Genomic DNA, 18,190 nt, shown 5'->3' on the forward strand with positions numbered 1-18,190 from the left:
CCTTTTAGGTACAGCTTGTTTTTGTTAATAGACTCAAATAGACATTTCCATTTATAACAAGATTGACTCCCTTTTCTTAAAATATAAGAATTTTGTGCTTACTTTTTTTATCTAAAAGCCATCTCTTACACCTTTTTAAACTTCAATTTTTTTTCAGAAAGAATTAAACCTCCACAGTGAAAATGTAGATAGGAGAGCAAAATGGAGACATGTACATCTGGAAACCATGACTCAATACTTTGTCTTGCAATATGCAAAATTCATGTTCTTCTCTTCAAGAAATTTGTCTTTTCATATTTATACTTCTGCATCTTTTTGTGCCTTGTAAGTTAATAATCTGTTCTGTGACCTCATTTTCTGGGGAATCTGGAGAAGCTCCAGAGTGCTGGCAGGAGGGCATGTCTGAAGATCAACTTTGTGAAGCAGAGCTGTCACCAATGCTAGATCAGGATGGCCATGGCTTTTTTCTATAGAATTCTACAGATTTTCTATAGATTATAGCCTGGCTCTTCATCACCAGAATTCTTGAAGTTGTACTGTGAGTGTTACTGCTATTGGAAACTGACTTTCTGAGACAAGATTTAATTAAAAAAAATGTCCTGAAACAGCAGTTGAGAGGATAGAAGCTGTGATTTTTTAGTACATTCCAGGTCAATGTTCTTGTGCAAATTTATGGATTTTATCATTAGCTTCAGAAATTCACAGGAGAGAAGAATTCAAGTAATGAAATACAGAAAGTACTGACCAAATTCAAGAGGCCTTTTTAAGTACAGAGGACACTGATGGGAGGCTTTGTTATTTAAAGATCTGCATTTCCCTATGTCTTCTCTGTGGGAAGAATGAATAGGGTGGGATGGGGGAAATGGATGGCAGCCAAGGCCTTGAAAAATGTTCTGAATCAAATGCTGCCACTGTGATGTGTCCCAGACACAGCTGAGCAGTGCACTGGAGGCACCCATGAAGGTGCAGTTTTAGGAAGAAACGTGGCCTCTGCTACTGCAGAAGTTGATGTGGGTGGTGAGGAAGGTAACAGGAGCCCAGGGAAAATAAATAAATGTACTTATGTACAAATGCAGTTGTACTGCAGAGCCCCAAGAGGAAAAATCCAAAAAATATTTTGACTGTAGCTGTTGACAATGTACATAATCTGGACAGGTAGGAACAAGTCCTTAATATGCATCAGTTCATCTCATTCTGATGAAAGTAGAACAAATGAATTACACTTTGAAGGTGCCTGTTCCTCTCCATTGCAGATACCTAAACTTAGTTGCCCTGAATCACACCTGTGGTGTCTGCTCCTTGGGAGTAAGCCTTCAGGGAACTTCTCAGGATCAGTGGACTTAGAGACATGATACTGCCAGTGTTTTGATACAAATATAGTGGCCTGCCAGTATCCAGCAGGGGAAACTGGGTCAGATACCTGTCACACACCATATCTATGAACTCCTCAAGATGAGCCTTTTTGTTTGCCCTCTGTCCAAGTGTTATCTCTAGTTTTATATTAATAGATCCATGGATCGCAAGATCATCCCCAGCACTGGTGTGATGTAAAGTATACAGCTAATGGAATTGCATGTAAACTGAAAATTTCCTTTCCAAAATCCCCAAGCTATGGAATGGATTCATGTTTCTGCAGTTTTTCCATTATTTGTTCTTATTTTTTGTTCCTTGATGTTTTGACTGGAAATGGATGAGTACTTGCCATGCCGATTTACATTTCCATCTCAGGCTGGCTTTTCGTCTGTCTTATGAAAGAAAACACAATTTATGTCTCCCACTAATGTATTATTCCAGCCAAAAGGCACAACACAAAAATGATTTGGGAAAGGTGAACGCATTAGAATTTTGGGAAAGGGGGGAATTTAGAATGATGGTGAGAAAGCATAAGAGGACACTAGAATAAAAATGTGGAGGTATATCCACATTAAACCATGGCAAATATGTAAGAAAAGCCCCCTTCTCATTTTATAATTCCCACTGTAAAAATGTGAGCGTAAAATCTGTTTGGAAATACAACACAGGCCCTTAACATCTTGAAGCAATTATTTTGTATTTATGGAGACTGTCTTAACAGAATGCAACAAAGGAGGAAGGCAAGGAATTAATAGTCGCTAGTGTGATTAGACCCAGGAAAGAGTTTTAGCTGAGGGAAGGGAAACATTTTGAATACATGAAAATATTTCATTTAAACAGATTCAGTATTAAATACCTGATATTAAAATGTCATGCTAGTTGTTAAAAAGGCTATCTTTACAGAAGAGAAGACAGATATAATCCAGTGAAATACCATAACATGCTTTTTTGTATGGATAGTTTTTTTAACTAAATCAAAGTGAAAATGTTCCCATGTTTCCTGACAAATTTCTAGAAGCCTTGTCCAATTCACTGCATTTTCATAAAATGTATTCATGTTGGTGTTGCAGCAAAATACTTTTCTCTCTTATATGGCATCACTACTGATCACTGAAATGTTCATACAGGACTAACCATGCCTCACTAGAAAAAGTTTTTATATGCTATCTTCTTAATTAATTTCATGGATTATTTGTAGGGCACAAAGAATATTTTCCATTAGACAATATGTCACATAAAAGAAAACCTCATTTTCTAAACTCATTACTAGATTCTTGATGCAGAAGCAATCTAACAGAAACCTTTGCAATAGGGTCTCTGGACCAGCACTTCATTTCTTGTGACTTTATAGAAAAGTAAATTTGGTTTAACAGCCTGGGATGTAGTGCTGGGCCACAATTTGGTTCAGGTCTCATCAGGATGTATGTGGACATGAATGGATCAATTGCATTTGCATTTGCATTCCTTATCCTGTGTTCAGAGATTATTATAGTCAGTTCCTACAACTCTGAAAACTAACATGGGAATATGAATATGTGTCAGGTTTTCTTGAACACCTAGAATTTGTATCTTCTAAACAGTGCATATGCACCTCTCTAAAAACCTGACAGACATTTTAATTCTACACTGAAGCCCTGGAGCACTGTCAACAAACTATTATCAATATCCAAAAGCCCTGATCTCTCTCATTGTGTTACACCTGAGTTCCTAGCCACTTGTAGATTGAGTTAAGTGTATACCTCTAACAAAGAGAAGGTATGTTCCTGGTGCCCTTAACAGCTAAATTTTGATCTTGAAGCCTACAAAAACTGAAGCTCTTAGAAAGCAATTTTAAGTAAAATAATAACATATTCCACAGTAAGTATAACACACAGATACTGTTGAAACTCTGAAGGATATTGGATGTGTTTGAAGAAACTTATGCTTTTAATACCACTTTTGCCTGAGTCCTCTGTGATTTTTATCAAATAGCTCTTTATTGATTTTCGTACAGTGAAAGCAAAATACGTGTCTGGATGTGGACAGAGTTTAAGTAAAGAACCATTTCTGCCTTCTTGACAGGGTTTATTACAGCAATATCCACATGAGAGCATAATATAGGGCTTCTCCTTTTATCCCAGGCTAAGCACTCACAGCCTCTCATATATTCCTTACAGCCTTACATGCCAAGTCCTAGAAATTCTTGGCTGATGTTAGATAGGATCTGACCTAAACCTCTTTTTCTACAATTTAATCCAGTTGTTTCTTGCCTGATTGAGAAGGAAAGTGGAGTGCAGTTCATTCCCTTCCTATTCGTGACTATTTGTTACTTATTTTTAAAATGTTACTGTGGTCTCTGCTTAGCATTTTCTTTGGTGTTTTGAATTCCACTGTGTTTTGAACAATCTTTTTCCCCTAGGTCAAGTTTCCCAAAACTCTTTATTATTCTTATTGTCCTGCTCTGGTCTTTCTTTAATTAATCCATCTATTTCTTACTCAGGCTGTACTTTACCCTCTGCTGAATAGCTGTACAAAATAAAGGGCTAGGGATTTGAGTACTATATGCTCTTGATTGATTATTTTTTTTTAATCCTCATGCAATTTACCCTAGTCTGGCTTCTGTTTCTGGCTTCTCTTCTTGATTCTAGCAGTGATATTTTATGTGTTCATCTTTTCTGCATTTAACTCCCAGCCACCTCTCTGTCTTCTGTGCTCTGTTTGTCAAACACTAGAGTGTAACATGAGACGTCATTTACCTAAACACAGAGCACGGTTTCCCCCTCCCCCGTTTTCCTTTGCTCTTTGTTATACATTAAAAATATTCATATGTTAGATGAGTGCATCACTTTAGGCACTTGGTGACATTTCCAACATTAGACTTTCTATTTTCTTGTCAGTGTTGCTGCCACTGCACTTTCCACCAACGATGTACAGTAGTGATGATTGCTCAATTGTTACCTAGAGCTCTTTATTATTAGTATTTTGATATTTTTCTGTTAACCTTTCATGTTTTAAAGGGGAGATGGCATCTGTGTTAAATGAGCTCTTCACTTAAAATCTGCCAGAAAAAAAAAAAATATTTTAAAGCTTTCTGTTTTCTCCCATTTTGGGCTTAAATACCATCTGGACAAAGCAAGAATCCCCACATTCTTGTTCCCTTGGCAGTTTGGAAAATTTAGTATATGTATATTTTATACAAGATTCCTCCATTTTGAAAGTTCAGATGGCTTCCTGTAACTTTTTCAAACTGAAATCTTAAAAAATAGAGATCTCTAATCTGCTGTGCTCCAGAGGCTGCCGTTGACAGAGGTGTGACATTGGAGCTGCCTCCATGGTACATCACACACAGCCAGAGTGATGGACAGCACTGGTTGTCTTCTGTGGTGGTGAGAGGAACCTGGTAAGAGAAATGTGACTTTGATTAGGAGATAGGCAAGCAAGATGAAGATGGGATTGTGGAGGAGGAAACAAATATACCACTGAGAGAAGTATTTGTCAGTTGTGTTTCTGGATATGTGTGTGTGACACATAGAAAGGGGGAGGGGGAGTTGCTTTGAAGTATTGTCCTGCAGAAATTAGTTAATTTGTGTAATTTTATAATCTTTCCTTTTCTGAAGAGCAATATGGCAATTGTGGACAGTAGGGCAATAACATTATTTTAGAAAAGAAATTCACCAGCTGTGCTACTGTGATGACAACAATTCAGTTCAAAGCTCTCAGCCCCTAGTACCAAGAACTAGGAGAGGCCATACAATTTTAATACCATTTCTTCCCTGACTAATTCACCACTCTGCTCTGACATTCTAAAGAGGTTATGCACGATGGTGTAGGTGTGTTTGTACAGCACAAGTAATTATAGTTACTCTGCAAAGTTGCATCAAATGATGCAAAGCACATTTCTACACTACACTTCTTGGGCATGTTGGATGTTATATTTTAAATACTTGTCAGGAACAACAGCCTGCAGTGTATGTGCAATTATAATATCTAAGAGGTGGTTTGTTGAGATAGTGCTCTGCAATTTGCAAAATTTTTCCCATTGTCTAGTGATGTGACAGTAATGGAATTTCCCCCCAGTTTTAAAATATCTTTTGTGATATTCATTAAGCCAAAAATGCTGTGTTTTTGAGAAAATTCCTTTCAACAAAATTATTATCTATAGATCCATTGGTGTATTAGCCATATTCATCTATGTCAAAAATTATCTAGTGGAATTATAATTTTCCTGTCAGGAAAGCTTTGTAATAAAAGAAAATGTCTATAAAAATGCATCTATAAAGAGCTTGAAAAACTGGGATTATTAAGTGAAGTGAGATCTTAATTTTATTCACATGTTACATTTCTATACTTCTCTGTAGAAGAGAACAAAACAGATTGCTGTAAGCATGTTTGTTCCAGAGATACAATAGATGAGAATTTCAATTCTACTCCAAAATTTTGCACTGAACAAAAGGATCTGAATAGTACCACAGAGCTAAAAACTCTTTTGTAACTTCTGTTTCACTTTTGGACTGTGAATTCTCTGCTGCAGCTCTGAGAGGCACAGCCCTTATAGAAAAGAGGCAAAATAATAAAAAACATCTAGAAAGATTTATCTGTCAATAGACAGATGAGACATTTATACTTTCCTAAGCTGAACGAGCTACTTTTTGTTAGCTGGGGGCTTCTTAAAGACAATAATACTTTTTATCTCTAAAGAAGGACAGTATTGTCCATTAAGCAAAGAATCTTCATTACAGCAGTTTCCATGGTAGAAGTGAATTTGGAGAGGGGGATTCTTTGCCAGTGTATGTGTTACTTGTGGCCTTCATTTCACAGCATCATAGGGATCCCAAAATCCAAAATTTTTCTGCAAACACTTTCAGGATTAGTACCACCACTTTGCAACACATGCAATCAGATCAAAACTAATGTTAGCTCATGCAATAGTGATGTTGTCTTTTGAGAAAAAGAGGACTTGTTTGTTTTCTGCAAATCCTCATTAAATCTCCATGTAAGAGCTCTAAACTAGGAGAGAAAATCATCTCTGTGCTCTATCACATTTATCTGAACCATTAAAATACTGAGCTCCATCTGGTGCTGCTCTGCTCTTGTGTGTCATACAGGAGGTGTTTTCATCCAGCACCTTATGTCAGTAGGCACACTGGGAACAGCAATAATTGATCAGCAGTAGAGCTCATGTTTAGGTGTCTGCCTTGACAATCCATTGTGCCATGTATGGGCATTGCTTCATCACAATAAATTAGAACAGTCTGAAGCCAATTCTTAATTTGCCCTTGTCATACCTCGACCTTGTTTTGTTTAAAGCATGCCTAACAAATGAGGGGATTTGTACACAGATGCACAAAGGATCCAGAATTTGCCTTCCTAGTTTAGAGACATTATGTATTTCAATTTCACCTTATCTCCAGTTAAATTCTAATTATCTATTATATATCTTTGCTTAAGAAAATGGAGTTTTTCTTCTGTTTCTGATGTGTGGGTTTTTAACATCAGATGATCTAGTTACATACAGAGGTCAAATTACTTTGAGCTTAGCTGAGCAGACAGGTGAAAAATCTTGTACACCATGAATTATTAGAAATTTCCACTCTGCACTAAACTGTGAGATTTATTTTTATGATCAACATGAAGCTGTGGTTTGCTGAAGACAACACATTAAGATCAGTTTGCCTTTATCTCTTGGGGCTTTGTTTTTAATTTTTTTGTCTACAGTCTGAGCATGGTTTGGGATTTAAAAGAAGGTCGTTCTATCTAATTATTTCAATATGAATTGTGAACTGAATAGTGGTTATCAAGCATATTCTCATCATCACATTTTGCTTTGGAAAGAACTTCCCTTTCATGTAGTAATGGTGGTGTATCTGAAGAGATGACTACTCTACCATATGCTTTGGCATATTTACAAGGCAACTTTCCTTGTAAAATTTTGTTTGCACACTTTTAGTGTATCAGATCTCTTGCTCTTAGTAAGACCACAGAATGCTGTTGCTCAGAAATTCTCTTTGTCCATCTTATTAAAGAAATATAACAACTGTATAATAACTGCATAACAACATTGTTATGCAGTTATTATATAGTTATACATAGACATACATATAGACTATTATACAATAGTCTGTATATAGGGGAAGAAGAAAGGGAAAATGGCTTGCTCTCTGCCTAAATGAGGATGGCAGGAAAGTTTTCAGCAATGATTTGAAAAATGTGAAATGAATTATTAGAAGATGGCTCCTCAAACTCTTTCCAGTTCTGATAATCCTTGCAGTAAGATAAGTAAGGCACAGAAAACTGAGATATTAGTCAAGTGAACAAGCATTTGAGTCACCCAGATTAGCAGAATTTATGTAACTAGTAGAGCTGTGAGTGATTCATGTTCTTCACATGCATCTTTCTCCTTCATTTAACTGGATCTTGTTTTTTCTTTGGTGCTTTTTTTTCCCCTGGAAAATGAGAAGCTGCATTAAGTCTGAGAAGGAGCAGTCAGAGTGAGCTTCCTTTCCTGCAGAGGCACATGTGAATTCTGCACAGCCAGGAATGTGCAGAAACCCAGCCAGGTATTGCCAGTCGATGTAGTTATCCCAGTCCTGCCAGCATGGGACAGCACTTGAGATAACAAGCTGTGCTAACAAGCATTACCCCACTGCTTCCCCCAGGCTGGGGCTAACACCTCTGCCTGTAACTACTCATGTGGTGGATGTGTAGCTGGCTTGAAGAACCTGGGGCTTGTGTCATGTGGACTGAACTGAACTGACAGTGACCTTAAGAGTAGTCTCTTCCTCAGCTGTGCTCCTGTTGAGCTCATGAATGTCTCCCTTTTGAAAAAATTCTGTGTTGCACCATCAAATACAGAGGTATACAGAGAGAACTGCAGGGCAGTTCATAGTATCCTGGAAAGAGTGGGTGCTGAAAAGTCTTTGGAGTCCAGATTGATAATCATATATGTATTTCTTATCTTCCTTGATTGTATGAGCTGAGAAACAAGACCCTGAAGCAGCCAAAGAGCTTCACACTGCTGGAGCATGGACAGGTGCTCAGAACAGCTGGGCTGCTGCCAACACTTCTGCATCCACATGGAAGTTCAGCTGTGACCTTTCTGTCCAGAGACACTCTGGTGCCCAGAGAGGTTGCAAGGTCTTCAGCCACAGAGATATTCAAGACCTCACAAAGCACTGTAGTTGTCCCTGCTTAGAGCAGGAGATTTGACCAGTGGCCTATATTATTCTATGGTGAAATTAGCAGCTTATTCAGTTTTCTCTAGGTTATTTGTATGAAAAAACTGTAAGTGTGCCTGCATTTTCTGTTTGATTAATTATCATGTTTGTGAAATTAACTGTTGGACAAAAAATAAAGTGCCTTTTTCTTTACCAAAGCAATGTTTCTCCAATAAGCCCCTAAAAGCAAACATGAATGTTTAATGGACAATTCATTAAATGTAAGTATTTTCTGCTTCAAAAAATTATTAATGAGAAATAAATCCATATTGGAAAAATATCAGCTTTATGTTTTACGCTTGGGATAAATCACAAAGGAAGCTGCCTTATAAAATGCAGTTCAATTGTGTGATGTATTTTTAATGGCCTGTGATGACAAAAGTAAAATAATGTACTTAAGAGCCCTTTCTTTGTCCCTTAGAATAGTCAAAAAGATTTGATGATGTTAACTATCAATGTATGAAGCATTAATTTTTTAATCTAAAATTTGAGCCCATAACTGATGTTTCATGTAAAGCGACGATGTGAAATACAGTTTTCATTAGTAAAAATGCATTATTCTGCCCAGAGATTTTAGCTATCTATTTCACAAGTTTATAGCAATTTTCCAGTCCAGAGGAATTAAAAGATATTTGTCAGATAAAATCCGTATTATTAGCTATTTTGTCACAGAGATCTTACCCAGATGGGTCTAAACTGTATTCATTCAGTATTTGCTGATGGAATTATCAAGAAAAGTTTTATCATTACCTCACAGTCCTATCAACCTTTTCCATTAAGATGGTCATGCTGCAGATATTTCTAATTCTTTCCTCTCGGAAGTGCAGTCCAAGCCAGAGGATATTGTTTCCATGGTTGATTTACTACATCTAAGCTACCTTACTGTAAGATCCATTCTGCGGATTTAGATGACATTTGTTGGAATTAAAGACTTCCTTCTGATGTAGTTTCTTATCTTAAAGGAATTTGTATTTCTCTACTGCAGATTGTAAGTTCATCATAGCACAGTAAATTTGCTGAGCAGTGAGATAGTATTTGCATTTTACTTCTACTCAAGTAACCTACCCTGCTCTTAAAGATGTGCTCCCACTCACACATTTTTGTCTACATAGAAGGACACTGCAAGCATTTCCCCTTGTTCTGTTCCAGAATTGAGATGATGTCAAATGCTACCAGAAATTAAGCACTGTAACAATGACACCTGCTCTGAGCTGGCTTAGACAACACATTGCTTGAATGCTGGCAGGAAGCAGCCACCTGCCTGCATTACTAACTCCACTGGAGCAGAACCACTGCAAGAACTTTGCAAAGTAAAAAAAAATCTTTACTTCATCATCACATTTTGTCATGAGATTTCACATAAAAATCATTCTAAATTGTAATCATATGCCTCTGTCTCCTTATACCAAGTTATTCTACATTTCACAGTCAGTGTCCTTAGGTCAAAATTGCTTTTATCAACGGCTTCTTATTTTTTACATAGGGCTATCTTTTTTATTCTTATTTTCATCCTTACTCCTTCTGCCCTACAGTTTCTTGCAAGTTAAAGGCTTCTTAATATCCTAATTAAAATGTGAACAATATATTCCCCTTTTTCACTAAACCCGTGCTTTCACTGTAAGTACATGTGTGAAAGACATTGGTGCTGTTAGTCATTGGGTTCCTCAGAAGCATGAACGTGGAGGCTGGTGTTTGTGAGCATGCAATATTTTCTCTGAAACCAGATTGAAACCAGATATTGACAGTATCTAAATAATTGTCCAGTGGTAATGTATGCACTGGAAAAATCTTGGCAGAATATACCTTCTGTTTTTCCAGATCTGTGGAATTACCCACATGAATTTACATTTACTTTGGTTTTGCCAAGGAAGAACAGTTTAATCAACTAAAATTTGCTGGGTTTTGTTTTTCCACTTAATTCACTCCACATGGCAAATCAATCTGTGCTGTTAAGTAATTCTCAAAAACAGTGGAACATGTAGTAGTTACTATTTACTACTCTGCACTAAGACATCATGCAGAGCTAGATTGCAGAGAGAATTGTTACTAGGGGGAGTATGTTGTTTTTGTCTCCTTTTATGCTTTTCCTTGCATAATGATCTTACCAGAAATTAGTTAGATTTGCCAAAATGTAAAGAACTGTTTCTGTTCTGGCTTTTTAACTTGCCTTGTAGGATCTTCCTAAAATAGGTGACATTAATTCTATTGTTGAATCTGTTTCAAAGTCTTACTTATCTCATTTTACTTTTATGAGGAAGGCTTTTAAAGGTGAAGAGAGACTCAACCTTGAGAAATTTTCTCTTAAATGGTAGTAGGGAAAAAACCTTAATGGTAAATCCTGACTTTTTTTCTGCCCCATTGTTTTGCATACATGAATGAAAACCTGCCTAGTAGCCTCAAGGCAAATAAACAAAGACACCGTTCGATTGGAGACGCTGTAATTTTATCTTTCTCCAAGGTTATATGCTGTGAATAGGTTTTCTCACTATCTTAACTTGTAGACTCAAGAAATGCTTGTTTCAAGGTGAGTACCTACAGCTACTTTTGTCTTAAAATTACTTGAAAATATTATTGATAATGAGCTAAAATTAGCAAGGAGGAGGAGAATGTTCAAGAGAATATTTAACAAAAGATAGTAATCTTTAGCCTTGATCCTGGAAGGCAGCCTGCAAATACAGCAAAATAGGGGCTTTTCAAGAGACAACCCATGTCAGCATAACTCTGCTTCTATTCGGACTAGCAATGATAAGTTCAGAATGAGCAGAGTCAGGTCAATAGCAAATACATGTATTTTTAAATCCTACCATCCAAAGACATTAGAAAGCTTGCAGGAATACATGGGAGTTAGCAGCCAGGACTTTACCAGCAGTTAGCACCTCCCAGTGCCTGCTTTAGAAGGAGAGTGAAAACATAACCTTTACAAGCTTTCCTCTACCTAGCTGATGACTGTAACTCACCACAGCAGGTGTTTCTGCTTTTGGAGTTCTATAAATGCTCATAAATGGCTTTAGTCTCTTTCACTTACTACATGGTGATACTGGAGAAGAAAATGTGGTTTTGTTTTTAAATGTGTTTGCAGTTGATTGGATTTCTTTGGGGAAATAGCAACATCTTTATAAATTTAAGGGTCAAATAGAAAGGTGGCCTTGCCAGAAGGGCAAGTCTATATGATATGTGGACCTATAGAACTGCTTGTGTACTGGGACTGGCAGCAATGATACTATACTAATGATGTTTGTCAGTGAAGCCAAAATGTATATTGACTATTTCTAACCCAGACTCTGGTCTGATCTGAATTTTACCATACAAACCTATTTTGAAGATCAGCTCAATTAAACTAAATATACCTTGCTACTGCTTCTCAATGAGAATAACAATTAAATACAGTTCTTGTGATAAATAAGGGTGTTTTTAAAGGAAAACAAGTCTGTAAAGTGGTAGTTTTAAGCTAACATTTGTCTATGGAAGAGAGCAGTTCTTCCACAGAAAATATTCTTTTCTCCAGCCAGTTTCAGTCAGTGGGTTGCCCAAAAGCAGTGAAATCTCTGCCTGGAGAGATATTCAGTACTCAATGAGACAAGCTCCTGTCCGAGCAGGCTGATCTAAGTTAGCCGTGCTTTAGCCAGAGGCTTAGCCTAGATGAACCCTTCCACCCTAGATGAATCTACAGTTGTCTGACTCTGGTAAGTCTCTTGTCACCCTGGCTTTACGCTGCTCTGAAGGACGCCGAGAATGTTTGTTAGTGACCAGAAGAAAATCAGGTTTTTTATGGACATTCCTCCTCAATAAATTCATTCAAAACAACCAATTTATTTGAACATTGGTGGCCTGAAGTTTATTGGATGGTGATAACTGTAGCCACTGGTGCTACAGATAAATTCCAAACATTTTTTTCCATTTCTGTGTTTGCTAAGTGTTTAATCTCATTGGTCTGCCCCCTTAATTGCTCTGTTTTTCTTTCTTCATCATCTGGACATCACTTCATAGCAGCTTCCTCATGTCAACAGTTGTCTTATTTAAGTTTCCAAGGGGAATAACGTTACATTGATTTTTGTTTGCATGTTCCCATAATGTGAAATTGAGTTTACTTCTCCAAACCATTTAACGAGCCAGCCCTTGAAAGTCAATGACAGCAGATTAATGTTCCTCTATTCTCAGTTGAGACATTTATAAGATGAACAATACTGAGTCTAAATACTAATTTAACCAAGAGAGTTCAGGAGATTCCATTCACTAAAGTATTTTTGTAATAAAGACGGTCTTCATTATATTATTTTTCCAGATATTTGGTTAGCTATTTACTCCTTAGATTATATGAGTGTGACATCTCATTCAATTTGTCCTCCATCTGGGTTTGTTATTCTCTTTCCAGTCTTATTTTTTCCAGCCTTGCTTATCTCAGCCTTGCTTAGTGCTTTCCTTTATGAACACTGACCCAAGAGAAATGGATTTTTATATTAATAATTTAGCATTTTGGTTTCTTTTTTTTCTGAATATAAGTGAACCTGCTAAGTGTATTTTGATTAGATTTTCTGTTGGTTAGGTCTTCTGTTGGCAAAGCTGATTGACATTTTGAAAAAATTTTGATATGCCAGCATTGCAAGATACAGAGTAAAAAATATCCTTTAAACATCTGTATTGTGATAGCTATTTGAAAGGTTTTCATGTTTCTGCATGAAAACATGTAACACATAAGATACCAAATTTAGATAGTGTTCACTTGTGAAACAGCATCTTCACAAGTCATGTTTGGCTCCCACATCTAGTATGGCTTAAATTACACTATGCCGGAAAATACCTATAAATGTCCTGTTTATCAGCCATCACTAAGTTTAGAAGCTGTTTTTAATAAATTTCCTCCATTTCTCAGTTTTTATTGGTGTGGCAGTACTGCAGTTTCTTTCTGTATCTTAGATGGTTCTTTGGAGTTTTGGTGGATTTTGTTCTGTTTTGTTTTTTAATCCAAGCTGTTAATGACAAAAATTGTCAATCCACTGCTGACTTAACCTCAGCTTTGAGAGAGCAGTTTGCAGAGATTTTTAGAGTGGCAGAATTTAGTTTTGGTTTTGTGGCATCTCCTTGCTAGATTCTCATGGGAAAATAAAAGCTAATTTATGAAATGTACCTATAAAGAAAAACATAATTAAAACCTGATTTAGAATCCATAAAAGTCAGGGAAAGAGTGCAAGTGAATTCATTGTCTCTGAAGTAAGTCTCTTGGGGGCATTTTGTTGTTGTTGTATCATTTTGTATTGAAATATTTTTCAGAAATTCATCAGCAAAGATAGAAGTTTTTCTGCACGTTTTAGCACCAGAAAGTCACTCATTCCTTTGTATGTTAAATCCATATTTGCACCCCAGTAATATTTTGAGTACAAATATTTCTCTGTGTCAAGAAATATTATATTTGTTTATAAAATGTTAAGTCTATCATGACTGGGTTGGGATTTGGGGTTGGGTGGGTTTGGGGCTTTTTTTTTCCTTTTGTTTTGGTTGCTTTTTTGTTTGCTTGTTTGTTGGAGTTTTTGATGTGCGAAAAAGTCATATATATGTTTCTTAAATGCTGGAGTTTTTATTTCTATCATGTCACAAACTAGTAATAGTGTTTTAACTACTCTAAGAACATGGACATGCAAATTCAATAATTTCAGCCTCTATCAGGACAGTGGAGGGAGAGTGTAAAAAGTGTAAATGTCAACCTCCCACCCATATAGTCACAGTAGTTTCCAGTAAACAATACTAGATTTAAGAACCCCTAGTAAGTTGTGTCAACCAAGAAACATTGAATATAGGACAACGTTTAAAAAGCTGGGAAATCATCCCCAAAGATAACTAACAATTTTCTTGCCTAGTTTTATGTCATCTTAATTTCCTTTTCTCATACTAAGTACATCTTTACATATTTCTTGGAATGCCATCCACTTGATTGTCTAAAGTTGTGTTGTATGTATCTTCATGAAAATTTAATTAATATTCATTAGAATTTGAACATTTCATCTTCCAGTATTATCATGTGGCTCTCTGTGTTTTCACATCAGCTTCCACTAAACCTGCTGTAGGCTGTAGCTTTCTTGTAGAGCACTGTGTGTCCTCCTGAGTGCAAACAGAGCTAAATTCCTCCTCTTCTCTTTGCTGCACATCCTCTGGTCTTTGCCAGACAGCTTTCTGTTAGGGAGCAGCCATGCTGATGTGCATGCCCTGCATAAAGTTCTCTTCATGTTGTGTAGACTCAGATAACCCATAGGTGCACCAGTCTGCCCTCCATGCCCTCTTTTCCATGCAAAGGAGGGACACATGCTGGCCAGAAGGGAGTCACAGCATGGCTTTCAGGACAGCAGAAGAAAAATGAGTTGACAAAATACTGATACAACATTTCAAGAAGAATAAGGAATTGTGGAGGGACACATTGACCTCTGACTATGGTTTCTTTGTTTTTCACTTGAGAAAGTAAGCTCTGGTGGCTGTTTTGTTTCTCTTTTGCAGTCATCCCTAACAAACAGTGACATCATCTTTGTGAAACTGCATGCCCCTTGGGAGGTCCTGGGCAAATATGCTGAACTAATGAATGTAAGAATGCCTTTCAGGTAGGTGTAGTTGTATTTTGTCTCAACATCCAAAGCCACACTGAACTGTAAAGTTAATGTGATAATAACACCAAAATGCCTATAGAAAAGCTCTTCTATAAGATTCCACACACCCTTAGAAAATATAAATGGAGTTCCTTAGATACCACATGCATTGCTGTTTCTTGTTAAAGCCTACAATTTCAGTACAATACTGGTTTGAGATTAAGATGGGCTGTAGCAGTGCAGCTGTTTTCATGGGGTATTCTGTCCTTAGGCCCTTTAACCCCTTCAATGCTGGAGCCCCCTGCATACTTGTGCGGTGCTGTTTTTTAAATGGACATTTCATTGAAATCAATGGGAGGTCGAGAAGATCCAGGTACGTAAGGCAGCACAGAAAGTGCATGTCTGTTTGACGTATCTGGTATGCACCTGTAAATTGCTTGTGTAGTATGTAATTAGTATCCCATAAATAAGTATAAATAAGTATCTCATCTAATAGGAAAACAATTTAAGCTATAAATGCTTTTTTCTGTGGAGAAAATAGAGAACTTATACTAAACGCTACTGATAACCAGATTAATTCCACATTGAAATTCAGGTAATTTTTATACTTTATTAAATACTATTTGCATGCTAGGCTATGAAATTTTCTACGTAAAATATTGCTTTTACTCTTCTGGTTATCAGAACTTTTAAAGTAGCACAAAGACTTTCACTGGAACTGACCACAGCCCATGAACTGAGAGGCCTTGATTCTTCTTTCAATTAGCAGGGTTTGCAATATAAAGCTCCATTGATTTTAATGTAACTACTCCTGAACAAGAAAAGAATGAGACACAGAATTTGTAACTAGTGGGCTGGTGCCTTTGTAGGATTCCTTCTCTTTTTTCTTACATAAGTATGAAAAATGTCTCTGGGTATGAGAGACCCTATAGTGGTGGAGAACTCATAAGGAAAAATGGATATGTATGAAGGACAAAATTGCAGGCTTGTTTTGTATTTATTTTGTTTTCATTTTCACAGCAACTCTTCAACTGTTCTTTCTTATGCTTTAATTGCTAAAGAGAAAATTCTAAAAGTAATCACAAGTCATTGCAGCAAAGTAATATTCTTTTTTTATAAGTGTTCTAGCCATAGAAACAATGGATTAGGCCAAAAGTGTGCCTTCTTTGACTTCTGTGGCATTCCTTGAGATGGGCCAGCTCTGGCAATACAGTGCAGTCTCATGATTCAGAAATACACCAGAAACTCTGAATTTAGTCATGGAGCACCTTGTTCTTTCCTGATCCCTCAGAAGATAGCGAAGTAGGTGTCATACAGATTATATAGTAAGCTTTGAAAATACTGAGGTTTTCTTGACCTGCTTCAGGATCATGGCTTCATTCTTTCCACATCCACAGAGAGAGAATTACTACAGCATTGTTAAGAGGAAATCATGACAATTCACCAGTGACTGCTGGGCAGGCTCTTCAATTTTATCTTAAAAACAACAATACAGTTTACCATTTCAAAAAAATTTTGCAGAATGTCCACAAGTCTGGATGGTGTGTTTCCAGATGCCTTTTTCTAAGCCCTTGTTTTAAGAGCTGATGATTGCTTATTGCTCCTGATTATTCAGGCTGGAATTGTGCAAGGTCCATGCATGACTGAAAGAAATCCTTGTTGTTTCAAAGAGGGAGCGAAAAAGTGGTGGATACCTCTGAATATTGGAAGCAAAATCAAGAAGTGGATGGCATCTTCAAAAACACTTAGCTTTGACCTTTCTCTGCTCCTATTGAGTAGAGCAAGATAAAAATCACTTTCCAAAGAAGGCTGGCCAATATAAAATAGTTTAAAAAATTTTACTTCACCAGCACTATATGGACTCTGAAAACAAAAATGTCCAAAGGTTCTGAAAATTAACCTGGAATACTAACCAGTTTTTTTATCATTTATAAAGCATTAGTGCTGTCTTATTTTAGAGGACTTGCTTCCAAGGCACTAACAGCATTCCTACACTACATCTGCTACAATATTTAGAATATGAGTGGTGTAAGCCTTCATTTTCCAGAAGTGGTACAGTTCACAATGGAACTTCTCAGAATACACAGAAACCCCCTAGATTTAGCAATGACCTTCAGTGGATGACCAAGTCAGCCTCTGGAGGAGGAAATCAGAGTTTGCTAAGGCACCCACATCTTCCAGAAAGGAGTATGAGTCCCAAATCCATAGTCAAAACCCCTCAGATTTTCTTAACTCTCATGAAGATGCGATCTCTGTGCTGAAGGCAAAGTGTCAAACCGTGACAGCTGTGGTATGATAGGCATCTATGAGAAGAACAAGAGCTGCCAGCAGGGGAGTGGCACAGGAGGTGGACTCTCTGTCCTGGATCTACACATGATGGTTAGGGGCTGCTCTGCGCTGCAGGGCTGGGCAGGAGGCAGGCTGGGAGTGGGTTCAGCATGTGTCTGCTCGTGTCCCCTTGTCTGCTCACTTGCTCATTTGCTCTCACACAGCTTATTGCACTGACAGCAGAAACCAGCCTGTCTGAGGGGCAGAGGGAGCGGCTGCACACCTGGCGGGGTGCTGAGCACATGTGCATTTGCTTGTGTAGCCTATATTCTGTTTCAAGGGATGTTATCCCAACACAGTCACCGACCCTGCTTGGTACTGCATGTGTTACAGCATATTGCAGCACAAGGTACAGCTTTCCTGGCTTTTCTAAGTGATTCCCCCTTGTGTTTCACCAAACACCGCTCTAGTAAGTCATCACTAGTAGACGTCATATAATTTATCCATATTTTCATCAGTCCTATAGAATTCCTGCAACAGTTTATGAAATCTGAAATAGAAACATCTTTGGATCCCCATCTTTCACACGTGACAAATAGCAGAAAAGGAGGAAACAATGGGAAAATGATGACCTGGCAATTCGAGTGCCACCAGTGTCTGTGTGGCTTCCTGTGACAATTCTGTTAATCTCTCTTTTAGTCTCTTCCTCCACCTCTTACAGGCTTCTGTCTTCAATCTCCTTTCCTTCCTTGCTAGTTCATACTGTAACTGACGATGGGTTTTCTTCTCGACTGGCTTCATTTTTGC

At 37.4% G+C, this 18,190-nt stretch overlaps 1 protein-coding gene across 7 annotated transcripts in view; it reads left to right on the forward strand.

Moving 5' to 3' along the window:
• Nucleotides 1-18,190, forward strand: part of ANO4 (anoctamin 4) — a 169,891-nt gene that overhangs the window by 85,927 nt on the left and 65,774 nt on the right. For 5 of the 7 annotated variants that reach the window (XM_033514332.1, XM_033514334.1, XM_015627778.3 and 2 more), the window contains 2 exons: nucleotides 15,030-15,130; nucleotides 15,387-15,488. In XM_033514332.1, the coding sequence (XP_033370223.1) occupies nucleotides 15,030-15,130; nucleotides 15,387-15,488 (203 nt within the window). The remainder of the gene's footprint in view (nucleotides 1-15,029; nucleotides 15,131-15,386; nucleotides 15,489-18,190) is intronic. The other 2 variants (XM_033514333.1, XM_033514335.1) reach the window with 1 other exon arrangement.

This window comes from Parus major, chromosome 1A (genome assembly GCF_001522545.3).
Source record: "Parus major isolate Abel chromosome 1A, Parus_major1.1, whole genome shotgun sequence".
NCBI lineage: Eukaryota > Metazoa > Chordata > Aves > Passeriformes > Paridae > Parus > Parus major.